We start from the raw sequence: 26,812 nt of genomic DNA, 5'->3' as shown, positions 1-26,812 counted from the left end.
CCCAGGTACTCTTACTGGAGATAATTCAGTGAAATGCCAGCTGCCTCCAAATCTTCACACACGCGCACTTGTAACTTCTAACTAGCTTTAATTTGTGTCTTGTCCAAGCACTCAATGTCTGTAGACTGCAGTGCAGTTTCTTGTAAACTTTGGCTCTACTGTGTCTTGTTCCAGGTTACAATAGTTGCAACTCTGAAATTAGGACAAGACTGTGACCTCAGATAGTTAGAAATACAGCTTGTGACACTAGCAGGTAAAAACTCAGAGATGAACTTTAAAATTGGAAACTGGAGGGGAAGTTGGTTTAAAGATACAGTTTTGTGGTGGTTTTGGCATGTCCAGTTAACAGCTGGGCTCACAGGTTGAGTCACAATATGCAGAGCTTGAATTGGTGCCAATTAGCCCTACGCATTTTTTTTAACTGACAGCTCTATCTAATCTAAACCCCCATTGTTTCAGATTGCATGATACAAGCTTGAGATTTCTTTTAGTGATTTTAAAGTCCCATTGATACAAGAAAAAGTTGCGAGTGATATCCTGGTTTGACAACAACAAGCAGCTTAATGTATTATGGAAGTGGTAATTGCCTGATGCTTCTCATGTGATGTTTTCTAAGACCATTTGCTTGACAGGTCTTGTTCCTGCTGCTGTGTGGAGTAGCTGAGTGAAGAGCAGTAGTGATGCAAGTATCTGTAGGCTAAATAGATGAGGAAATGAATGGGTTTTTTGTATGTACAGTTTTAAAAGCGGGAGCTGTACCTGAGCTTTAGTAGTGTTGGTTATGTGGCAGCATGACAAATGCAGGGTAGGGCTGGCAAAGCATTTGCCTTAGCAGCAGTGCAGCGTTGCTATGGGGAAGAAGGGAGGCTAGTGGGATGTCTCTCCTCTCAAAACCTGTAATGTTGTGACAGCTTCCTTGACCACATTTGCATTGCTGTGACTGCAGAGTTGTTCAAGGGTTTCTTTAATCTTGTCCTCTTCTATTTCTTGTCTCAGATCACCTGAATGAGAGATGAAATGCTGACTTATAGTGACATGCCATGGCATAGTGGCTCCCAACAATTGTTGTAAGATAAAAGTTTAGAGTACTTGCTGTTCAAAATGAGCTGCTTTAAATAAATTTCTCTCAATAGATACCCTTTCAGCCATTGAAAGTATTGAACAGGTTAATTTTTTTCTCCTGTTTGACTCCAAGAACTGATTGAACAGAAGAAAAGCACTTTGAAAATGCAATACAGGACAAGTTCCAGCATTTTTTTCCTGTATACTTTTTGGTTAGCCTTTCATATTAGTTAGACTCAACTCTTAGTGTTACAGTTAGTCTGTAAAGCGCTAAGTATATACAACTCTGGAAAAAAGTCTTATAGATCACATCTGTTGTGTCAATACTGCATAGTAGCACTGAAGGATGAAAATGCTTACCTCTATTCCAGTATCTGTGTGGCTACAGGGAAAAAATAGAGTATACTGCAAAACCAGCTTGTCTGCCAATATAGGGTGGCTCCAGGGTTTGAAAAGCAGCTCCCCTTGTGGCAGATCCTTGCCTGAACACAATCATTATTTTCAGTTTACATGATTTATGTATTAAGATGTGAGAAACTGGCACGAGATATTTGGACTCCTGGCTTCAAGGTGGTTGTTTTCAGTTAGTGCCACACATCCAGGATGAGTCTGATCTTGCTGGAAGCATTTTAAGTCTTCCCTGACCATGAAGTGAGAGAAACTAAAATCATATCCTTCATATGTTCTAGTAAAAGTTGCTGTGCATAAGCAGCACTATTAAAATTGCTGGTTTATCTCAACTTCTGGTTTGCTTACAGCATAGGCAGAACAAATGTATGTGCCTGTGGGAGATGATACGCTGTTTCTTTGAACACAAAAATTCTGTGGGACAGGATGTGGGACTGCCAGACACTTGTGCATGGTGAATTTGGACAAAGATGCCTTTATTCCAAGGCTCTAACTTTGCTATTTCAGGACTTGATTATGCCAGTGACTCACTGGAATAAAGCCTTTCTTTTTTATTCAACCAATGATTTAATCAGCTTTTCATCAAGCAAGAAGCTACTTGACTGGGATTTTTGGTGGTCAATAAAGAATGAACCTCTTTAATATCCTTTACTACTCACTGACTGCAACATCAAGCAGCACGTTTCAGTAACAGAAAACACTTGTGTTCTCATCACAAACACACATCCTTTCATCACAGACAACTTAAAATGAAGTTACCTGAATTAAGAAGACTGCACAGAAGACCCAGTGAATTATATTTCACCTCAGGACTTGTATTATCATCTTGTAGAAGTTTGTGTAAGCTTTGAACTAGCTGTGATTCCTTAAAAGATTCTTCAAGGGTTTCTGAAAAAAGTAAAATACCTGAGCTGTTACCTGAAAAGAAGCTAGAAAGTGAACATGCTTTTTCAAAATAAAGTTCCTGACTGGCTTCATTTCAAATTGACTATACAGGGATGTCTCGGGCATCTGTTTTCTGTACTGGAGAATTGGTGTTTTCTGTACAGTGTTTCTTTACTGGCCTCATTCTGGAAGACAGAACTAGTCTGTAGATTGTATAAAATAACCTCATAATAGATCAAAATATGCAATGATCAGTCCTAGAAATGTTGATTCACATTAGTTGCCCAGTTGTGTTTGAAAGCCTTAATGGTGGACCAAGCAGTAAAATGGGTTCTTTACTGTCTTGCTTGCTGATGTAGGAAATGCCAAATTTTCAAGTTGGCTATTTCTTTTCAATTTGTCTTTTGGTGTGTGTAGGTTTCTGTGCTGACTGTCTTCAAATGTGATCAGTCATACAGGAAAAATTGAAAAAAATATACTCAATCTCTTTGAAAATTAGCTCAGTAAAAGTAGTTGGAACCTTTATAGTTTTCTCACTTGTTTCATTTGCAGCTTTACACAGAATCACAGAATGGCAAGGGTTGGAAGGCCCTTTTGTCTGTGCTTCTGCTTTATTCTCTCCTGCATTCAAATGTCTGTCTTAAAATTGTTTCTTGCATTTATAGTTTTCATCACCTTTACTTTCCTTCTGGGTTTTTTGTGTAGGTTTCTAGCATCACACCATGCTACTCAACAGACTGTGCCTGTCCACACAGCCTGATCATTTGACTCTACCCTAAACAAAAAAAATATTCAGGCAATTCTTGAAGCCCCTCACTTTTGTGATCTGGATGGCTGACCTCCTTCATTTCATGCTGAAGAGCTAAGTCTAGACAAGAAACATGCTTTTTCTTATGTGTTATGTAGAACTAACAGCATTGACAATGTTTCTTAATAATTGAGGATCTTGCACAGATAAATGCTTTTAAGAGAAAAATACCTAAATCAATTGCAGATGCTATTGCCAAGGCATTCAGAGCCTCATTCTGCATGGCAGCATGCTCACTTGTTGTCATGGAAACCAGATGCTTCACTCCTTGTGCTTCCTGGATGGCTTTGACCACTTCCTGTTAAAGCAAAGGTAAAATATTACAGATGGAAATCTGACTTGTATGAATGAAGTAGAACAAAGAGAGAAACGAGATTGCACTCTTCAGCCTCTGAATAGATGGAAATTATTTGTCTGCTGCAATGCAAACTGATGATATTTGAAGACTAGAGATAATACTACTTTTGGCGGTGATCATGTGTGTGTCTACTTAGGGCTGGTCTAACTTGGAATATTAATACTTACAATTATGTATATGTACATCTATAACATAAATGTATTTATTTACACTTCAACAGTTTTAGTTTGACCTTATTGCAATTTTTCATTTCAAGCCTTCAAACTAGCAAAGATTAATTTTACTTTATCGAAGCCTGTGCAGATAGTATCTGCTTTTTTTTTATTGCTACCTCAAAGTAAAGCATGATTGGGAGGCCTGTGTATAATAGCATGATTTATAAGAAACAGAAGCCTGTTCTAATATACTGGCAGATACAGATCATGCCAGATTCATCCGTCACTAGGTAGATAAGTGGGCTCTTTGGAGCTCCTGGAGGACTGATGTTTCGGACAGGTCTGGGTTATCTTTGCCACTTTAATTTGAAACTAATATTTATGGAAACAGAAAAGCTCTGCCTGCACAAGAAGGACGTGGAGCAGTTGGAGCGGGTCCAGAGGAGGGCCACAAAAATGATCCGAGGGCTGGAGCACCTCTCCTATGAGGACAGGCTGAGGGAGTTGGGCTTGTTCAGCCTGGAGAAGAGAAGGCTGTGGGGAGACCTGATTGCGGCCTTTCAATACCTAAAGGGGGCCTATAGGAAAGATGGGGAAAATCTTTTTAGTAGGGCCAGCTGTGACAGGACAAGGGGTAATGGTTTTAAACTAAACCAGGGTAGGTTTAGACTGGATATAAGCAAGAAATTCTGTACAATGAGGGTGGTGAAACACTGGCACAGGTTGCCCAGAGAGGTAGTGGAGGCCCCATCCCTGGAAACATTCAAGGCCAGGGTGGATGGGGCTCTGAGCAACCTGATCTGGTTAGCGGTGTCCCTGCTCCTGCAGGGGGGTTGGACTAGATGACCTCTAGGGGTCCCTTCCAACCCAAAACATTCTGTGATTCTATGATACTTACCATTTGTCAAGCCTGCTTGAGTAAAGCAGGGTAAAAGTTGACAAGCAACAGTAAGTAACCATGTTGCTTGTTTCTGTGCAGTATCTGTGGCTGTGGAGAGCACTGCTTTCCTGCTCACCTGCCTCTTGCTGGTATTGAGGCGGACTAGCAGGGTTTTTACTGTGAACTTTCAAGTTTTTAATGGTAAAGCCATATGTGCTGTTTAACGCTTAATCCCTAGCTATATTGATGAGCTTTAAAAACATTTGAAAAGGATAAAGTGGAAACATGTCAGACCAATAGCTCTCGTACCTGGGATCTGTTGTGACGCAAGATCGATGCTAGCAGCCGATTTGCTTCTCCATGAACGCCGGTGTGGTCATTAGCACTGCACCACTGCACAAGTCTGCTGAGCAGCATGGGGTCTTGGCCCAAGATTTCAGCCGCATCAGCTGAAGAGAAAAGCATCATCAGGAGACATTCAAAGTCCGACTTCTCGGTCTTTTTGTCCCAGAAATGTGAACGTAGAAGTAGCCAGGACCACAGGCCTGAGCTCAGTAGCCTTTAAGAGCAATAACTAAAGCATTGGGCTTTTAAGGGGTCTTGGAAGTCTTTACCTGAGGAATGCTAGTTGTGCTAGGGCAACTCTTGGAGGTAAAGAATAAAGCTGTTCTGGTAGACCTATCATTTTTAAGAGGCTGCTGAAGCAGAGCTTAAAATGAGCAGCTTTGTATCTTTGAAAGCAAATACTCTTGCTATACTGAAATCTTCATGAGGACTGTCCCTTTCCAGTTTGGTTTCTTGCACTTGCTCTTTGAGCCCTGCACAAACGTAATCATGGGCTCTTCGGAGTCTGTTCTTGCTGTTTCAGTGCTCTTGGTAATGGTGATAATTACTGTTGGTAGCATGTGAGCAGCCAAGTCTTAGTATAGAATTGCAATGTGTCTGTAATCGCATGTCTCAGTCTTAAGAATGTGTGTTGAACTGTGTATTAAGCATCATCAAAACTTCCCCCAGAGTTTGGAGGAGCCTTTTAATTTGCCTTCCCCTGTGTTTTAGAAACCCTATCTCAAGACTTGCTAGACATATTAATCTGTGTGGTTGACATTTGGAAAAAAACCCTGCTAGATAGCTTTTCCTAAGAAGTGGAATTCTAATGATACGGTGTGGTTTAAGGCTTGTTGCCACTAAGGAAGACTACTCCCAAAGCTCTTAGAAGTTCAGCAGCAAGCTCCACATGAATCTTACTGCGATTTAATAATGCATCTTTAGAGTGCTATGGATCAAAAGTGACTAACTAGTGGAAAGTGAAAGGAAAAATGCAGATATAAGGGCACTGAGGACTGTGAAATACTGTTTTAACCAAATTATGTTAAGCGGGGGTTCAGCCCTGAGAACATCCTGGTAAATACTGCTTCAGTAATTTCAGTTAGTTGATTCTGTTTAACACTTAAGACTTTGAAATTCTACGTCATGGTTCAACCGGAATTTTCTTCTGAGTGAAGGGTACCGGGAGAAAGTTAAGAAAGTAGTAACATGCACAACTTAAACTGCCTTTTTATAGGAATTGAGTGCTCACCCATTTGGCTTTGAGCACAAAAGGGCTCTTTTGTAAACTGCTAAACTGCTGTTTCCATGGGTTTGTTGATCATGAACTGAGGATATAAATGCACAGTACTTCTAACTGGGCACCAGATGTAGCAATTGAGGCAAGGGTAGTCACAGGACAGATGCTTGCTTTTGGTGTAGAATTACTCTCTTTGCAAAAATATACTGAGGTTATAAGATCTAATGCAAATTTAGAAGTCTTATGTAGTTATTTGCAATTAAGGGTTTTTCTTGTTGACTTGACTTTGGTCATCTTGAGTCCTGTCCCATCCCCCACCCCCCACCCCTTGATGCTGGAGGACCAGAGCAGATGAGCATGAAATGTGTGTTGTGTGCTCTGAAGAAGGAAAGATGTGGTAAAGGCCTTCATGGTAAGTGTACGTTCCCAAAGAAGTGCTATAAAGGGTCTTTTGACAATCTTTTTCTGCTTTTTTAAATACCATTTTTAAAATAGTTCCAGGCCTGCAGGAAGGTAACCAGGGAGAACCCTGCTCCTTTGGAAGCAAATTCAGGAAGAGAAAAATGTGGGGGAAAGACTGCATGGTTTTAAGATACTGGGAAGTTTGTGTCTTGGAGCTTTGATGAAGCAAAGACTTGAGGCAGAATCAACATTAACACCTGGAACAGAAGGGGTAGGTCTGGAGGATAGGGGCATCACTCTGCTCCTGTTTCTTTGCCTGTCCCTTTCTGTGTTTTGCATTTGCTTTGAGATATTCTGGAAAGGGTCAAATAGAGCGTGCACCAGGAGGTCAATGTCAATAAAACCCATGATTACTCTGGATACTGTGCAGAAACTGTAAGTCAACCTATACTCTTTCTATTTTGGGGAGGGAGATGGAGAAGGACAGACACTTCCTTTTTTTATTTCTCCAGTACACTAAGGAACAAGCCACAGATCAGAATCCTAGAAGGAATCTGAGAGCTTCTAGCCTAGTTGAACATGTTTGCTTTAAGATAAGACTTACTTGTCATTGTGTAACCAGCTGCATATTACCTCCTGTAACAGAAAGGCTTTTGTTTCTAGGTCAGATGTTACATGTTAGTCTGAGGAGATCATGGTAATCCAGTTTAGTACAGAAAGCTGAAAGAGGCAAGTGGTGAATGGAACCAGTCCAAGAGGTTTGTTCAAAGGAGGCGTCTTGACCCAGTTTGACGGGGACTTCCTGATGTCTACCAGCAATAGAGCTCTTTGAGATAAAACCCAATTAGTTATTCTTAACAGGAACAGGAGGAGCTTTTAACTTACAAAACACCAAATTTGAATAAATTCTGTGTATGATTGAGCTTTCAGTTGAGCTGAAAGTCCTTTGGCTGTTGAAGTGCACAAATTCTTCTGCTCCTCTGAAGCAAAACAGTGGAAAAAAGGGAGTTAATGTTAACATCTCTTTAGTGTAATGAAGCTGACAGATCTGACTGCAGTTTTCTATAGATAGAAAGAAACCTACCTCTTCTAGTCTGTAGGCCTTGGCATGCCCAGTGATTGTTAGAGTAATGAATTTATACTAGATAATGCAATTAACTAATTTAGTGTGGACTTCTTAGTAGATGTGTATTCATAAGAGTTTCAGGCTGAGTTAATTAAGGACAATGTTAGCTCATGGGTAAACAATAGAAAGTAATTAAAGGTCGGAGAATTGTGTGCTCATAAGCCCGAATGGGTAAACATTGAATAATCTTCTACATCTTTTTTTTTTTCTGCTCTATGCTTTGATAACTGTATTGTTTCAGATTCAGAAGTTGTACCATTTTGTGCCAAATTCCAACTTCATACTAGGGCTGGTAAGTAATATTAAGTAAAAAAAAAGGTAATTTAGTGTTTGATGATTTAGATCTATGTTACTATGATGTCTCAATTTTGGAAGCTAAATGGTCTCCCCTGTCACAATTCAGATGTAACTTTGGAGAAATGACCTTTTAACAACTTCTTCAAAGCCTGAGAGGGAGAACAGGCTGTTTCTGTATGTCTTGCAATGTTCATTTCTTACCATGGTGAAATATAAGTGAAAGCAGCTTTTTACTGGACTGGAATCAGTGCAAATTAATGAGTATTAGATCTAAATTTTATATCATGCATATTCATTTGAAAAAATGCAAGTAGCTGCCATATTAAAGTGGTCTCTGCAGTGGTGTAAATGAGTCCAGCATGGAATGTAGGAGAGTGAGGGTTTTTCCCCTTCTGTATAACTAAGGAATTTGTGATTTCTCTGTACCAGCTGTCAGTTCCCATTGCAAAATGGTTGTAACTTTTCTGATTCTGTTTTTGACCTATTTCTTGTTATTCCTGCACATCAAAGTGCTCTGTACTGATTGGTGTTCTAGACCAGCTGCTCTGGTGATCGGAAAGAGTTAGGACACTTATCATAAAAAAACCAAATCCCACAACACTGTGTTATATGCTGGTAAGGAGCTAGATAAGTCTAAGGATAAATTATGACATTATAGTAAACCTTGATGTAATTCTGACATTAGTTGTGTTTTGAGAAACATGCACATATGCACAGAATGAGTATTGTTGCCTTTGCATACCCACCTCTGTGTAAAACTGAACGAAGAGTAAGTAGATAATTCCATGTTTCAACATGCAAAGTAAACTCAACATCTGAGCCACACCAGCAAGAAGATAAGCCTGGCAACATGTGTCTATAGAGACTGCGTGACTGGTAGAAACTCACTACTTCTGCCTCTCTCCCCCCCGGCTCCCTTTGATCCTTTTATGTTCTCCAGTTCTGTTCATTTGCTTTTCTGTGATTTGGCACTGTAAATCCTTAGCTTGACTCTTTTCTATCGTATTCATGCCTTGCTGGTATATCTCTGGTGGAAAAGATCTTCCTTTTAGGCCTTTGCCATTTCTCACTGACTACCTCAGATTCTTCCATTTGGTTTCTCATCTACCCCTGAGGCTGCCTGGGTCAGTATGGAAGGCTCACAAGCTTCTGGCAATCATCTCTGTTGGAACCTCTCCAGATTGAGTGGAATTAGGCTAGCAGGACACTTAGCCTGGAGTCTCCTTGCACATCTGTTGTCTTGCAAGGGGAAGGGGGGTGTAGTTGACCTCGTTAAACTTTAGCAAGTCCCTACCTTGACCGTCTGCTAACATCCGTAGTGTTCCAAGGAGTTTAAACTGCACAGGAGGCATCTCTGACCTTAGAAGTGCCTGAATCCGCTCTGCCACACCTTCCTCCAGCATTTGAATCTTGTTAACAACTAGAAAATGGGGGGAAAAAAAGTTGATATGAAGCTCAGTAACTACACAAGCATCTGAAAATACTGATATGACATAACTGTTGTTTTGAATTTTATGCTTCATTATGCTCTTAACAAAAGGTCCAACTTGTTAGAGCTCTCAGAAATGAAGTTGGGACCACCCAACTGTTTAGGCTTCTCTTTTGAGCCAAAAACTTCCTGGGAAGTTGATCTCAGCCTTGCCCAGAGTGAACTATATAAAGCATTGTTTTTTCTCTTCCTTTTTCTCTGTACCTTTCCTGTGCTTGCTCAACTGAACTGGGTGGCAGAAGTGATTTACACAGCCCTGTTTCTTGAGAATAAATTTTCTTTTTGTATTTGAGCTCACTGATCCGCTGTTGTTCATGCCTTTGTCTACTTTCCTTGCCTAATTCTGTCTTTGCTCCAGTCATTAATGCAGTAATCCCTGGTAATAACCAGAAGCTTGTCTGGAAAGTGTCTTAATGCTGCTTGACTGTGCTACCAAAAGGTGCTTCCTCCAGAGCAATTTTCTTTTCATCCTCTGCATGCTCTTTTTTGAGGCGTGGGGGAATGCCAGGACAGTGAAATTAGGGAGATAACCATTCTGTTCCTTCCTCCTTCTATTGGGCAAATTGAGGAGCAGACACTATTAAGTAACTTGCTCTTAATGTCCTTGTTTTTCAGTGGCACAGACTGACTCCATTCATTAGAGCATAATGACTTTTTCAATTTTTTTATAAGCACCTGTACACTTCTAAGATCACTACTTGAATTGAAGACTTTCCATGGGCCCATTTGCAAATGTTGGCCCATATTTAATTCTTTCCTATTCTATGATTTATTTGGATTTGCATTCAGTCTTTTTTTTTTCCAGGGAGCAGAGTATATTGTTGAAAGTGATGGCTTGTGTTTTTCTGGAAGTAATGTATTATTGTGAGGGAATGTCTTACAGCTTCCATATTCTGATATTTTTACAAATTTATAAGCAAAAGCACAGTGTAGGAATAGCATTTTAAGTGCTGTGCATTGCCCACACACTTGGAAAGATCAAAATGGTTTGTAATAGACCTGTATTGATACATTACTATTTTACAATTCAGAGTTGAGGCTTTTAAAGTACAGCTGCAAGGAACATTAAGATCTACTGGTACTATGTGTAGCAGGCAGTGATATAGGGGTGAAGCTGTAGGTTACAACCACATTTTTCTGGGGTTTTAGATCTTGTAATCTTTGCAAGATCAGCTGTGTTCATTGCTTTGTTAAGGAACTCCCAAGGAATGCCTGGGCTTGGCATTCCAAAAAGTGGGCCTTGGTGTGTAGTTGAGGAATGGGTTCTGTTGCGAGTTCAGAGGTGATCGTCTCTGCTGCCAAGGGAAACTACATCAAAATTGCTATCTTTCAAATGAGACTAATTAGTATCTTTGCTTCTTGTAATCATTAAATCCTATTGTACATATTGCAGGAGTGAAGTCAATGAGAACTAAGCATGGGACATCCCTAGGCTTATAGAAAAAATCCACCTTTTCATTCTAATAAAGATGGTTACGTTTTGCCTACTAAATTACTCTCCTAATTTCAGCTGGATGGCTCATGATTTTTCATGATTCTATGATTATCCTCTAATAGCACTGTGTTAGGTTGTAACTGATGTATGGTAGCTGGCATGCATGGTTGAAATACTGCATACTGTATTAGCACAAAAAAGCAATTTGCACAGGCCTCTGTCTGCTGATGTGAATAGCGGTAGGAAATCTCTTCGCAGAGAAATAACATATACGTAGAAGCAGTGAGGGGCTTATGGTGTGAAATATGTTTATTCAAATACTGCATAGACAGACATTGCTGGCTATTGTGATCCAGAGAGTGTGATAATACTATAAGCCAAACTAGATTACTTGAGAGCATATAAAAAATAAGTTGAAAGACACAGGTGAATTTCTGAAGAGAGCTATCTGCAAGAAGAATGAGGGTGTATCTGGCTTTAAAAGGAAGTAGTGGAGGCAAAGTAGCAACTAGTGTATTCTGGGGCTCTCATTTGTTAAAAGCAATGATTATGTGTAAAACTGTTAAACCAAGCGTGCTGCTTAGCTTACATAATAAAATTGGAGGACAACTTCAAGTTCTTTTATTTTCAGAAAATAGTGTTGGTGTCATGCTATTTTCTGGTGTACTGTGTAGCAGTGTAAGGACTGCATTGCAGGGGGCTGTACTGTTAAGTCTCTAGCAAAACATTTTTGGCCTGAATCACACTTTCACATGGAAGCAGTAAATTTGAGTTGAGAACCAGCACAATTTTCTGCTGTGTGTTAACAAAAGATCACAAGAATAGAGTTGCAGAATTGTTTGGGTTGAAAGGGACCTTTAATGGTCACCTAGTCCAACCCCCCTGCAGCAAGCAGGGACGGGTTGCCCAGAGAGGTAGTGGAGGCCCCATCCCTGGAGATATTCAAGACCAGGTTGGACGGGGCTCTGAGCAACCTGATCTAGTTAGTGGTGTCCCTTCCAACCCAAAACATTCTGTGATCTTCAACTGGATCAGGTTGCTCAGAGCCCCATCCAACCTGGTCTTGAATGTTTCTAGGGATGGGGCATCTACCACCTCTCTGGGCAACCTGTGCCATTGTTTCACCACCCTCATTGTTAAAAAAGTGTCTTCCTTATCTAGTCTAAATCAACTCTCTTTTAGTTTAAAACCATTACCCCTTATCCTATTGCAAGAGGCCCTACTAAAAGGTCTGTCCCCATCTTATATGCCCCTTTTAAGCACTGTGGTTTTTAAGCGTGTTACAAGGGCCGAATTTGCAATGAATATTGGCTTTATAAAAGAGGACCAGATTTATGAAGTCCCTACCAGCTGTGATGTGATAACTCCACCCCATACTCTGTATTTTAAGCCATTACCCCTGTTCTGCATTTTTTGCCTTGAACTGCTGTATGCTGTTAATATGAAACCATTTCAGCAGCTGGCAATGAGATCACACTTTATTATATTTAGACCCTTTATGTAGATCAGAAGTCCTGATGAATTACTTAAATATCTATTTTTGCAGGGGGATAAAAGGTCAATTGCCCCTCAAAATACAAGGGACTGGAATTGGTGACTTGGACAGAACTGTACAGATCTCCATTAAATGGCTCATCTTTACAAAGAATCCCAATAATTCAATTGTCTTCAAACTCTGTACCTGGTATAGCAAGGTTTCGAAGTGCACTGAGTGCAGCATGTTGAACAGAGACGTCCCCACTCTCTACGTGTTTCTCCAAAAGATCTAGAAGCTGGTGTATGACTCCCAACTGTACCATTCGTACACAGTTTCCATCTGAAGAAAGAGGCAAAAACAAGCAGGTGTGAGAGATAAGAAACACAATGATAGAAATTTATCATGCAGATTGAGAATTCAGGGAGTCTTTGCCTTGACTTTTCATGTCTTGATAGACTAGACTGTAGCTTTTGCATTGTTTTTTTTTTAGTCTTCAACTCTCCAAAGATAAGTGGGCATCAGCCACCTGTGAAGTGATGCTGAGAAACCCCTTACTAAAGCTTAGCTTGAGAGAACTTTCTAGGGACAGTCACTGTCAAATTCAAAACCAGATGTTCTCCAGTCAATTTCTTCCTCAATACTGCTTTATTTTCCACTATGTGGTGGAATACTGGTGGCATTTTCAGTTTCTCCACAGGCTACCTTTAATACTCCAATTTTGCTATTCTGCTGGTTTGACTATTGTGAGACCAGGGATCTTACCCAGCAATGGTGAGTCTGATTCTAGTTTTGTACTACTGTTACTCCTTGTATTCTGTCAAATAATTTGTCATTAGCTAATAATCACAAGAATCAGGCCTAGGTTTTTCTTGCCTTTTTTGAGAAACCCACTTTCTGAAATGAGAAGTCTAACTGTGTTGCACTCCTATGAAGCTAGGAAAATAGAAGTTGACCTAGAGAGTTCTTATCTGTTTAATGCTGGTGAAAGAGCAGATTTGTACACTCCAAGGAACCTACCATTTTGCCCAGTGCGTGCTCTGTAATATTTTGTCAATGCATGTCAGTATGTCTCCCTCTCTCTTTGAGAACTCGCTCTGCAGAGGTGACAACCCTTTTGTTATCAGAAGTTACTTAGCTCACTTTGAGAGGCCATGAGAAAGTGTTCTCCTAAAGAGCAAAAGGAAACCCTGCATATTACAGTCTGCATCCTTCCTGAAGGAAGTGTTTTGAAGATGCCACTTGGCAAATATTTTTCTGTACTTTATGCAGTTTGTTATACCTCAAGAGAATCATATTCCTGACACCAGTCAACAACTCCTTATTGCTGCACTGTTACCATGTGAATGCTGTTTGTTAAAACATGGCAAAACAGTGTGAACGCTGTATAGGAAGACCACATCTTCATCTGGGGTACACAATTATCTGTGGAACTATACAGGCCTCATACAAATACAGATCTGGCCAAAAGTAGCTTTAGGTGCTTCTCATGGGTACTAACTGTATGCCTAAGATGTACAGACTTACAATTTTTGTGTGTATACCACTTTAAAATGGCTCTAGTAAGTTTAACAACTTTGCTGGTTTGAATGTTATTTCCACCCTGAAGTGATAGAAACTCCTCCATGTGGTCTTTTGAACCAATGCCTGCTATTCTTTAATCTCTTAGCTTTTCAGTTAGTAGCGTATTTTTTCCCCTGTATTACTACATGTTAAATAAGAATTTGTCAAATGCTTATAAAATGTAAGTGGGTATTTTCATGAGAGAACTGTCAGTTGGTGAAATAGTTTGAATTCTACTAATGCAAAAATTTTTTGCTATCAATTTATGCATACATCCTCTAAAGCTGATGGTTTTGCTTGTGATTCTTCAAATGTTCTCTTGCCTGGTTCTAATCTCTGGAGATCAGAGTACATGAGGGAAGTTGCCTAGTCCTCTTTAGGAATAGGTTCTCTAGGAACAGACTATCTCTTCTAGTCTGACAAAATTCTACTGGCAAAATACTTTGATCTTCATATAGACTAATCTTAATTGAACTTAATTTCTCTCCTCCCCCCACCTTTCAAACCAAAGAATAGCAGAGCATTTTTTTCTCTTGTAGTGAAGTGTGAATAGGCAGAACTCTTTAGTGGTTGCCTTGCTTTGATTGTCACAGAGCTCCAAATTGGTTCTCTCTCCTATGGATTTTTTGCTTGGATAGCAGCAGAACCTTCAATTTAATGGCTCATAGTTAGTCTGATAGGAAGAGCCACTTTCATAGCTGCAAAAGCTGTCTGTCATCTTTCTGCTGCCTCAGAAGTCATTTGATGCTGAGATCAAATTTCCACAGGATTTTTTTTCTCTTAGATTAAAGGCTGTGCATACATCAGTGGCACGTACTGGGGTCTGAAAGAGATGTTTCATGTGGAAAAAAGTGAATAATCCAATGGGGTTGTGGGGGAGATCGAGGGAGAAGAGCGAGTTACAAAGCAAGCCATTCAGCTGAATAAATTGAAGATAGCCAGTTAAAGGCACCGAGGGCATTTCTGTGGCCTTTGTAGGACCGTGGTGCACAATGGCTGATTCAGAGCAAGGTATAAGACAAAGAAGAAGGGAGTCTTACAAGGATGTGGGGGGAGGTGGAGAGATGTGTGTGTTATAGCTTGCTTTAAAAAAAACAAAAAAAAGAGACCAACTAGCTGAACATTCAGACAGATGTGAGGGAATCTTTTATGAAAATTAAGCACATATTAATGCAGAAAGCTGAGCAATGTTGAAAAAGCTCCTTTTTGTTAATTGAGTTTGAATGCAGTACAGTAGCTATCAGTGAGAAAGGGCAGAAAACATGGCAGGGTATCTTTTGACTGATTCAGCACAGCACGCCTTCCAGGAGTCTGAGAGTGTCTCTGTTTCTCTGCATAGTATTAAGGCTCATTGCTTTCTATAATGGGAAAGCATGAAAGAGAAAATGGCTTATCTTAAGACTTACTCTTTTTCCCCCTGATGTGTCTGAGTAACCCTCCCTTCCTAAAAGTGACTTAAAAACTAAACCATCAATTAACTATGTTATTTTTTACACCTCTAACAAATGTATTTGCCATGGAACACTTCCAGAGTCTCCCCTCTAATAATGTATGGTTTAGGCACAAAACAAAAAATGTGAAAGCTTGCATACCTGACCACCCCATTTTTCACAGATGTGTCCCTCAAACTACTTCAATACCATTAGCATCTGTAACTTAAAGGTATGCAAGTCTGCAGAAAAGCAAGAATGTTACTATTTCAGGGCCAGGGAGCAATGAAAACTAATAGCGTTGCTTTTCTCTCTGCTCACAAATAGTGGCTTTCCATCTTTGAAGGGTGGAGAATAACCAACCTTACTGGTTTTTGTAAAATTAGCAATAGCCGTTGCTTCTGTCTCTGTAGCTGCATGTGTTTGGATGTAATGCAGGTACCAACGTTCTGAGAGATGATGACATATCCCTTAGCAAAACACTTCTGCATGTACTTATCTGTGGCATGATAAATAGAACATCTCACGTCTACTTATAATTAGCCCCAAAGTGAACTGCTCTGTCTGTCTTTGGGGAGATTCAAATCAATGACGACTTAAAGATTGTTGTTATGGTTAATAATTTAATACCTTTAAATTGCTGGTTGCTTTGGGATTGGGGCTGGTGGGATGCTGTACAAGTGTTCAGTTCTTGATGTTTTATTCTTTAATCTGTATTACCCAAAATACAACATCGCAGGGCCACCTAAACTAAGTTGCTCTTAGGTCTTTAGCCTTTTTGTGTTGTTCCTGAAATCAGCTTAAAGACTTAGTGAAAAATCTAGGTCAGCAATGTGTGTATTCTGTTCCTAATAGATAGGTGCAGAACTTACATTAAATTTGTTAATCCAAATGTTCAAGGTACATACACAGATTTGGAATAGTGAATGAGGAAACATGAGTAGTTAGTTCAATACCATGTGAACTTAATCTGATGATTAGGTTTAAAAGTAAAGTTATAGAAGCAGGGTGTGAACAGACACCTGCAGGTCCAGCTACAATAGCCTGAAGTTCTTGTGGTTGCATTTGTGTTCTGCGCAGGAGAAGTTGCAGTGGTATTAGATGACTTGAGGCAGCGTATGTATATGCTTGAAGGGAAGGATTGCAACGTGAGCACTAGGCTCCTGTAAAATGTGAAGAAGTGTGGTGTCTTGAGAAGAATTCCCCTATGGATTATGAAACAGGTGCAGATGTGTTAGAAACAAAAGCAACAGAGCAGATGGCAATTCTTCCACTAAGGGGACTTCCTGATGTTGTTTCTTTATGTATCTGGACTGTCAGTATTCCCTTTTTTTTTACCTCCAAGAAGCAGGGAGACAATGAGATCTGATGCAGCCTTCACAATGCATGTATCTTCAGCTTGTGAACTACCCTGGAGCCTCAGCAGGATCTCAGACAGCACCTCTTGCACGCCTGCCTCCACCAACTGCACTTTCAGAGCATCTGTAGAGATCACAGCAAAAGCACACTAAAAGCTTCTTGGGTCTTTGTTGAAGTGTTTCAAACTAGGAAGCTAAATCCTTGAACTTTAGCCAGTCTTTTTTCAGGTGCAGTCACTCTTGGTTTTGTTTGTAACGGACATTCTGCTGGTGCTAGGATGACACCAGGGCAGAATGAGCAAAGTGTCTGCATTGATCTTTGACATTTCTTGCATTGCCAGTCATGAGTTTCCATTTCTTTAAAATCTGTATCAGGTATCTAGATATTTTTAGTGGATTCTTGTCGGTGCTTATTACACCACTGCTTAGAGTAGACATCTATGACATTTGGTTGTCTTTTTTTTGTAAAAAACAATCTGTCTAGTCTGCTTTCCCGTTACACACCATGTAGAATACAAGTTTGATTCTGCTATCTTATGGACCCACCAAAATAGTGGAATGTTACTCTCTCCCTCCTTTATTGCCTCATCTATTGGGCTTCAAAGTCTTGCTCAGGCCAGGATTTCATATGTGGCTTATTTCGAGTTGAAGGGATTGCTGGTTCCATCAGTAGGATCCCATGGCAAACTCAGAACCCAGAGCTTAAGCCAAGTACCAATACCCTGTCTCCCCTCATTCCCCCAAGCTGAAAGGAGCCTTACCATTTTCTGCAAGTGCTTGCAGGACCTCAAAGACAATTTCTAACCTCTCGTGGTTCTCTGCTCTTCTCAGTTGTTTCACCAGCTGTTCAGCAACCTTTGTCTTGCTTAGAGCTTCCTTAGCTGTATCTGTGTATATGTTAAAGTCAGGATTTTGAATGTTCCTTTATCTGATTAAATATTAAAATATCTCCCTATAATCTGGAGTGATTAGTCACTACTTTGGTTTTGAATGCTTTTTCCTGTTTTTATAGATGCTTCTGTCCCTTTGGACAGCACTGAGACAGCAAAACTACTCCATCCCTTCTCCCCCCATCCCTTCTTTCTTTAACACTATTTTTGTGCAATTCCTGTAGCTGTGGCCTTACAATAGCTGTCAAATTAATCCTGGCTTAATTCCACTCACTCTTATGAATCCATCTGTAGTGTGATTATTTAAAATATCAAATTGGCACATGCCAGTTTGCTGTAGTAGTATATTTTCTGACTTGATTAGATGGTTCTAGTCTTGCTGGGATCCTAAACACCTGCAAGATGTATGTTAACAAAGATCAAGTTTTGTTTTTTTAAAAGCTTGCTGCTGGCTGACATAGAACACATTTGAATGGAATATGGTATTAAGTAACAGATCTATAACGGACAGACTGTACTAGAGGATGGTATGATAGTGTGATATCATATCCCCTTCCCTGCCTTTCTGCTAAATGCAGGAAGTGGTAGATCAAATTGTAGTCAGACCACATACAAAGTGTGGTGATAGTTTCCTACTTGGTCTTTTTCTTCCATTGCTACTTACAACTTCTGTAACATAAGGCAGATGTATTTTAAATCAGTGGAGATGCCTTTGGTTTGAAGATTGTGTACATGAAAAGAGAAGCTGTTTCATTAAGGTATATAAACTTAATTATTAAATAGAAATAAATTTTTAATGAGTATTTAATGTACCATATCTGAAGTAACTGAAATTGTCAATTTACCACATGAAGTTATGCCCTCTAGACTTTTTCTCGGTCAAAAGCTGCCTGTTAAGTCTTCATTGTTCTGATACAGTACCAGCAATTGCTGGTACTCCAGGAAAGAGTAGTTAGTTCTCAGTAGACATACTGTGGCCAGTCCCTGTTTAGGTATCAGTAGTGTTTAAAAAACAAAACCCGCCCTCCCACCAAAGTAACCAACAAACACACACACCCTCCCAACCCCAAAAACAAAACAAAAAAACCCCCAGAACCCTGTGGGTGTTCTGTATGTACACAGAGAGGCAGTGACAGTGTGAAGATGATATTTTGTTCCAAGGTATGAAAACATTTACTTACCAAGGTCTGCAAGATTGCATAAGGCCAGTAGATCAACATGAACAAGTGGTTCACTCTCTGCATAATCGGTTAATATTCGGACTAGAGATGTGATTACTCCTACCTTCACCAGCTCTTCCTGAAGATCCCCTGATAATAGTAAGCGTAGAAGTTAGAGGTGATTAAATAGGGACCAATTAAATCAGTAAAAAGGGTCCAATAGAGATGCATTGCAGCAAGATAATCTGCTTCTTTCTCACACTGTTAGAATTTGTACAGCTTTTGTGCTGTGGGTTTAGGCTGAGGCGTGTGTTTGGGAAATGCAGGTTCAGGACAGAGTTTTGCTAAACCTCCTGGTTCTATTTTGACTTGAGGAATTAAGCCCCTGTAAAAATGTATAAGAGCAATTGTATGAGCATCTCTACTACTAGTGCAGCTTCTGAAGCAAGTCCTGATGGACTGTATCTCTTGGTATGTATCTGAAAATTAAGTGAGGAACAGACAGTTGGCTTGTTTCTCTCACGGAATGGGAGTATCAGCCTTATCTTGTGGCTGCTTTTGTTCTGAAGGGCAAGGAGATGGGACTGGAAACAGATGAAGCATAGTCTAGTGAGGACTCTGTTTTCAGGGATCAGCAGTGTTCTGACTCATATAGCAAATGTCCATATACCTGCTTTTTGCGTGTTGGAATAATGATTCTTTTTTGTTTCTTAAAAAAAGAAATAGTTCTTTGTAAAACAAGACACTTTACCAGTACCTGGGCTATTATAAGATACCACTGAGAGATAGACTGCTTTAATGTTCATCTAGGGGAATCATACTCTTCCAGTTTTTTGAACGTTAGTTGTTCAGCATGTAGGGAGTCTTGGAGTGCTTGAATTCAAGGTAACTTCGGAATTTTTATAGGCTGAGTAAGGTTCTCAAACAAGTGTAAATTCGTGTGACTGAAGGGAAGTCAGCAAAGTAGAGTAAGTAAAAATTGATTTGGTCCTGGTTCTAGTATGCTAACTTCAGTTGCCTCCATCCACATGCAGAATTGCTGAGGAAAACTGATAACTGTCTTCTTTCTTTTTGTATTTTGTCTTGTAATGAATGAAAACTTAATATCTAGAATGATTTTGAGAATGCAAAGATGTATGAAATACAAGTGATGGTTGCTTAGCAGCACAATGACACTGCTTTTGCAGCAGTGCCTTGCTGAGAGCCAGACTGCAACTTGGATGACAGTGTGTATGACAGACACCAGAAAGTGTCTGGGTGCTATGGCAGCATATATAGGGTAACCCAATCAGAGAATCACTGAAGTTAATTCTTTTGTGATGTATTTATTGCTGTGTTAGTAACAGACATTGTTAAATCACGTATCTTGTAGTCACAGCCATCTTGTCAGATCTATGCTGGGCCTGCGTTCTGGCAGAAGAGAAGCAGATTTGCAGTATGGCCATACGCAGTAGCAATGCTGGTGTTACAGCAGTTGCATAAGCCTTGCGTGTAATCACATGGGGAAGTTGTTTGGTTTTTAAACTATATGTGGCATTCCTTGGCAAATATATCTGGTTTCTAGGGTGCTAGTAGAATCTATACCAGGTACCTATCAAGCTTGGATTGCACAGGAACACAGAGCAGGGAGGCAAACCCATAGCTTTCTAGATAAAGGTACACAGTCCACCACTGGAAAGAAGAGAAGGTAGGTTGAAGGCAGAGGAAAATGGATAGAAGATACTGGATGAAAAGTTCTATGTTACCTCCAGTATGCAATAAATATTTTTTTTTTGTCAGTCTGGACATGAAAGGTAAAAGAAAAATCTTAAACTGGGGCAAGTAAATGAAAAGGGTTTAATTCATGAGACCAGCAGGTGAGCTAGTGTATTGCCTTTATGGAAAAATCTGGAGCACAAAGATCTCCTATATGCAAGGAATGGTCCTCAGACAAGACCGTTCCTTGCACAGATAGATATCTCAGTTTTTTTTATTTTTTTAGAGTATGGTTTTTCTGACACACTTTTTAAAGAAGTGCTTTGCTTTATAGATGCTGTTATTACTTGGAAGGAAGACAAAGCCAATTGGGCCCAAGGCAGTTCTACAAAATCTATTAAGATGTGTGTGAGGCTCTGCTACTCGTGTAATTGCAGAGCAGTTCTGACAAAGGTGTGTCACCTTGAAGGCAAAAACATAGGGGGAGACCCAGCGTTTAGGAGGTGTTTGGGATGCATTCAGCTTGGTGTCTGAGAGCTGTGTGAATTGTATCTCTAACTGGAGGCTGAAGTGCATTGTGTGCTCAGGTCTCATAAAAAAAAAATTATTATGAGTTACAGGTTACCATGCCTTATAAAAACAATGCCTTACAGCTAGGGAAAATGGGATTCTCTCAAGTTAATACTTACGATTATCATAACAGATACGGCCAATAGCCCTCCCAGCATGAAGTAACATTTCTTGGTCTGTGCTCTCCAGCAAAGGTATCAAAGTGAGAACCAAATCTGCCTCAATACATGGTTTCTTCATTTCCTCTGTGTAGGTAAAGGAGAGGGACTTGTGGTTTTTTGACATGTTGAAATAAAACGGTTGCAACTACAAGACCAATAGCTGGTAGTCATGAAACAAAACTCAAGAGTGGAAACGTACAGCTAATAGGCTGTAATATGCCTTGTAGTAACACTAGTACAGCATACCGTTCTTGGCTATCTCTGAAAGCACCTGGGCTGCTTTCACTGCACATCGTGGATTGCCCTTCAGGATTTTTGCCAAAGTTAGGAAGATCCCACTGTCTCTCAGTAGGCTGAAGGATCTCTGCTCTGTAATGATAAGAGTGTTAACAATATGTGCAGTAGGTTTGCAACTGTTTATTTACATCTTCCTTTGTTTCCTTGAGTTCTGAGTGGGTATCTGTAGGATCCAAGCTTCTGGTTTAAAAAGGTACCTGAAGGCTGTCTCAGCCTACATATATAGGAACAGTCATCTACTTAAATTGCAGCAAGTGTAGTTCCAACTGATTATGCTGCTTCATGCTGAATTGAAGCAAAGGTGGCAAAGCAAAGAGGAAAGCAATTTCATCTTCTCTGACTATAAAAGGATGCTTGCATAAGGCACGGGAAGTCAGGGATTAAGATTCTATTCCTGAGGTATGGCCTAGCAATTAATTTTGTAGGTAGGCACAACAGCTTTTATTAGATTAGCAATTAGAACAGTCAATTCCCTTAGCCTTTTTTCGTCAAAAATATGGCTAATTGTCCTTAAGGTAGTAAGTCACCATCTGCCAGGATATTCAAATAAATGCAGGTTTGTCAGGAGAATGTGCAGAGACCTTAAAGACTTTAAAAGGAGACTAGGAACTACTTTTTAAATTCCTGACCTGATAGGCTCATCCCAATTTAACCCTAGGAGTTTGTATTGTAGTAAATAGAATATTAAATTTGGACTTTCTCTGTTGCTTCGGGTTTTTCTAATGACTGGTAGCTTTATCTGGTCACAGGTAGATTTATCAGTGTACAAGGAGAAAACAAAACCATAAAACAGGCTGAGGACAGCTATAGTTCCAGCAGCAATCACTTCTTGTCATACAAATTATCACGATAGATTAAAGCCTCCAGTGAATGCTTTTGGATTGTGCAAATGGTTAAACAGTGATCTGGAGTGATACTTAGCTATCTTCAGTAAGAGCCAGGAGAATCCCATTCAGACTTTCAAGAATCTGATCTTCAGCTTCTGTGTCATCTCCACAGAGCCCAAGGTACTCCAGGTGCTGACTCAGGGTTTCTAAACAGAATGGGATGGAAAACTGGTGAGCCAGCATGGAAAATACTTTGAGTTCTTTCTCGTATTTCTTTTCAGTGACAATGGCTGACCATAAGGTTATCTCCTGAAGGGTCCAGATCTAAGCATACTCATTAAATAACTCAGTCCAAGAGCATGAGGGCAAAGGCTTGGTCCACTTTGCGGACAGCACATGGCTCTTGTGCAGGCATAAATATGCAGAGGTAAATTCTATCTGGAAAAAGAAATTAACATACAATAATTGTGGCAGAGTTAGAGGTGGGGAGGAGAGAGGAATAAATAGAGAACCCAAATCAAGTTTTTCACTTCTAAATTCCTCTTAATCATAAAAATAGTACTTGCAGTTCAACTAGCTGTATATGTACTCTGGTAGTGGCCAGCAGCAGGCACTGAAAGAATGCAAGAATGAAACAGAAACATATGGTAACATACTTCTCCCTTAACTTCTGGCAACCTTGGCCTTTAGAAACATACTTAGTATTTACATCAATGTATTTAATACATTTTGATGGACTTCTATGAATTTGTTTAATTACCTATTTAAGATATTTCTTACTTTTTATCTCCACAGCACACTGTGACATTAAGTTTCACTGTTGTAAGAGGAAGGTACTTCCATTCATTTTAAGACATCTGCAAAGAAGCTCAAAGCTAATGGCCTTTGAGTTTCTTTAATAAGAGCAAGGAATGATCTTCACTATTTGCCTTTCCCATGCTTGTCATGATTAGATGGATTTTTATTATATCCCTCTTTTTTAGTTCTTCTGAAAATTCGTTTAATATTTTCTCTGCAGAAGGTTTGGTAACTTGCCTTAGGCTTTTTCCAGTTCACTTTTATTCTTTTTTCTTTTTTTTTAAATGAGGAGCTAGAATTTGCAAGTGTTTTCAAGGTATAGGTGGACTGGGATTAACATGAAGATTGTAATGTTTTGTTATCTATTCTTTTAATCCTTTGTCTATTTGAGAATGTGGTTGGTGCAGCTATTCAAAATTACTATCTCCTCTGGCCAGAGGGAGTTAATTTAGACCCCACCATTGTTCACAATTAGGCCATTTTTTCCCCAGTATGTTGTTCTGCATTTACAGGCACTGAACTTTGTGCCTCTTTATCCCAAGTTGTACAAGGTAAGATTTTTCTGTAACTCGCTACAGTCAGTCTTAATTTTGAGTACTCCAAATAATCCAAAACCTCTTTTACCATTCTGCTAGATTGTTTATGAATATATTGAATGACACAGGTTCCAGCAAAGGTAGCCTCTAATAACTATTCTCTAGTGTGAAAGCAATTGTTACTCTGCACTTCAGACTTCATCAGATAACCTTCCCTCATATCCCAAGATAGCTTCGATGATAAACCGTATTGAAAGGTTTGTAGACATTGAAATGCATTGTTAACAGTATCTGCTTTATTCACCTTCTTGCTAGCTCCTTAGAAATTATTAAAGAGAAAAGAGGTTGAGCATTACTTGCCTTCACAGAAGTCTCAGACTCTCGTTTTTATCGTATCTGTGTCTAGTAATTCTGTGCTTTTCTGTAATCGTACAGTTTACCTATGCAGAGATCAGATTGCTGTACTCTAATTTCCTGCATTCCTTGCAACTGTTTTTGTAAACTCATGCCACTCTTGCTGCTTTCCACCCTATTAATTCCATAGTTGATTTAAACGGCACTCTGCATGTCACCGTTAATGATCTAAGGATTCATTTTTTTATTTCCTTATAAACTCTGGGGAGTAACAGTCAGTCCTGACAATTGGTTACCATTTATTTTATCGATTTTGTTCTAAATCAGTCTTCTGCCCTTTCTGTCTGAAGGTTCTTCTGTCTGCTTTCTGAAAGCAAAAAGACCTAAAGTGATTGAAATGAATGCAAGAAATAATGCTGGAAAACTGATGGCTGAAGTAGTTAACTTATAGTAGAATATAATGTAAGGTGTTACCAAAAGTTCAGTAAAACAGCATTTCTACTTCACAGACTATTTCGCTGAAAAAGATGAGTCAAGAGTCTTGGCCTAGAAATTCTTCAGCTGAGGATTAATAATTCATAATTTATTTTTGTTGTTTGGATTCACTATTTTCTCTTTCCTTAGTGTATCCATTAGTTAATGTGAGATTTTTTTTTCTTAAAATTAGAATTCCTGTAGGCACTAAATTCATGCATTTACTTCAGAGGAATGAGAAGTGTCTTGAGCTCTTTTGAAGAGAGGATGAATTAAAGGGAGGGGAAGTAGAACATCATTAAATGCTGTTACTGCCTTATGAGAAGAAAAAATCTTTGGCTTAAAAAAATTAAAAGCAGTTACTTAGGAACAATGACAACTTCAGTTTTGTGCTTTAAACAAAATGCCATCTTTAGAAAAGTGGCTGGATTCATCAGCTTAAAAATTTATATGGGGAAACTTCAATATTTTCTATTCTGAGTAAGAAACTGAGGCTGTATGTATTGATGTCTCTTGGAAAGACTTTGTAGTTGAAAGTAACTATGTATTTGTCTCTTTGTGGTCTCTTCAAAGTCAAAAGTAACTATGTATTTGTCTCTTTGTGGCCTCTTCAAAGTCGTGCTAAGGGCAGCACAGGCATAAAATTGATAGATCAGTATTTTGTAAAAAAATAGATGACTCCAGATTTGTTGCCTTTTTTATTAATGAAAACAGGCTGAAAACTCCTGGATTAGATAGATGTACAGCAAGGATGATCTCCTTTGACCTGCTTCAAAAAAAATTAAGTTTAATCACTGTTTTCAATTTCTGTCCAGTTCTCCTGCTGTAATTTGCTGAATAAATGATTTTGTATGAATGAAATACACGTAGAATGCAATTTTATTACAAAAAAAATTAAAAATCACCTGAGCAACCTGACAGTTGAATCAGCTTTGATCTTAAACTAATCTAGTGGGCAGAAGGCTACAACTGCTGATAGAGCAATGTGAAATAAATTAGGAGCCTGTGAGGATGAATTATTTACTGAACTCTGACTTCATCCTCATCAAGATCCAAAATGTGTTGGCATGAGGTAATGCATTTAACTTCTGGTACTCTATCCTCTAATTAGAGCAATAGTGATATTTGCAACTGCATTTCTAATACAGTTAGGATATATAGAAAGATGAGAAGTTGACTGGGTCTCTTAAATTGGAGGAGATTCCTTTACAAATAGCGGGGAATAGTCTACATTACTGGTCACTCATTAGGTTGTATAGTGGCAATTAGAAATCCAGGTGCTTTGTTATTTCTCCAGGGAACAGATCAATAGAATAACACCATATGCATGATGACAAACAAAGTCCTTGAAAAACATCCCTCTGGTTACAGTCTGCAGCGTTGTGAAATTAGTGCTATAAGCAGCAGAATCGACCAGGTAGCTGAATAAAGAGCTGTTCTCATAAGTCTTGCAGAAGGGAGTATTTAACAGACTTAAAATACTAAACCCTTTTCTCAGATACTCACACTTTTATCCTGTTGTATGCTGTTTATGAAAACTTGATTAATTTAATCAACATGAGACTGATTCTTCAATATTCATTGTCTTTAAGTCCGTGTTTCTGAAGTGGCATTGAAGCACACGCTGTAAGACATTTATTTTTGTGGAGAGGCACTAACATCCGCATGTGTACAGATTGTGACTAAAACCGGCCAGAAAAGGGTGTTTCTGTTTTATGGAAAATTCTGAGTTGTTGAAATTTTGTTTCATCCCATGCTGGAACAGAATGTTGACGTGGTGAAACTTCTTAAGTCCGTGTTTCTGAAGTGGCATTGAAGCACACGCTGTAAGACATTTATTTTTGTGGAGAGGCACTAACATCCGCATGTGTACAGATTGTGACTAAAACCGGCCAGAAAAGGGTGTTTCTGTTTTATGGAAAATTCTGAGTTGTTGAAATTTTGTTTCATCCCATGCTGGAACAGAATGTTGACGTGGTGAAACTTCAGGCAAAACAGAACAATTTGTTTTGTGGGGTGGTTTTTTTTTTTTTTTTTTTTTTTTGGGGTTTTTTTTTTTTTTTTTGGTTTGTTTTGTTTTCGAGCTCGATGCGATGCGCAGATAGGCTCGCAGGGGAGATCGCCCGGAGAGCGGGCGGGCGATCGCCAGGAGCGATAAGACAAAGATCAGACACCGGACTATATTTAACCAGCTGCTTTAACCACCTCCTCCTGCGCTTTTTGGGCTGGAGCGCTGCAGCCATGGAAGGGGAGGGGGGTACCAGCGACGTGGGGTCCCTCCGAGCCCCCCCCACCCCAGGAGCACCCGCTCTGCCCGGTGGCACGCAGGGGTGAGGCTTTGGAAGCCGATTGCATC

General features: G+C 39.6%; 1 protein-coding gene across 1 annotated transcript; it reads right to left on the bottom strand.

Moving 5' to 3' along the window:
* Positions 1 to 750: 750 nt before the first annotated feature.
* LOC104128994 (rap1 GTPase-GDP dissociation stimulator 1) lies at positions 751 to 21,249 on the bottom strand. The gene is made up of 10 exons (XM_035897339.1): positions 21,129 to 21,249; positions 18,766 to 18,894; positions 17,456 to 17,581; positions 16,675 to 16,818; positions 12,551 to 12,685; positions 9,240 to 9,365; positions 4,866 to 5,005; positions 3,335 to 3,461; positions 2,230 to 2,358; positions 751 to 1,001 (listed from the first exon to the last, which is right to left on the bottom strand). Exons 1-10 carry the CDS (start codon positions 21,247 to 21,249, stop codon positions 868 to 870), a joined length of 1,311 nt encoding a protein of 436 aa, XP_035753232.1. The 3' UTR covers positions 751 to 867.
* Between the last annotated feature and the right edge of the window lie 5,563 nt (positions 21,250 to 26,812).

This window comes from Egretta garzetta, unplaced genomic scaffold, assembly GCF_000687185.1.
Source record: "Egretta garzetta isolate BGI_Z169 unplaced genomic scaffold, ASM68718v1 scaffold56, whole genome shotgun sequence".
Taxonomy (NCBI): domain Eukaryota; kingdom Metazoa; phylum Chordata; class Aves; order Pelecaniformes; family Ardeidae; genus Egretta; species Egretta garzetta.
This window is presented reverse-complemented; position numbering and strand designations above follow the sequence as displayed.

Excerpts from the sequence above, each read along its gene's own strand:
- LOC104128994 (XM_035897339.1), bottom strand. The coding sequence starts at position 21,249 with ATGAAGAAACCATGTATTGAGGCAGATTTGGTTCTCACTTTGATACCT. Across the intron at positions 16,819-17,455 it reads GCAAGCACTTGCAGAAAATG|ATGCTCTGAAAGTGCAGTTG; the intron begins GTAAGGCTCCTT and ends TGATCTCTACAG. Across the intron at positions 9,366-12,550 it reads TCGAAACCTTGCTATACCAG|TTGTTAACAAGATTCAAATG; the intron begins GTACAGAGTTTG and ends CCCATTTTCTAG.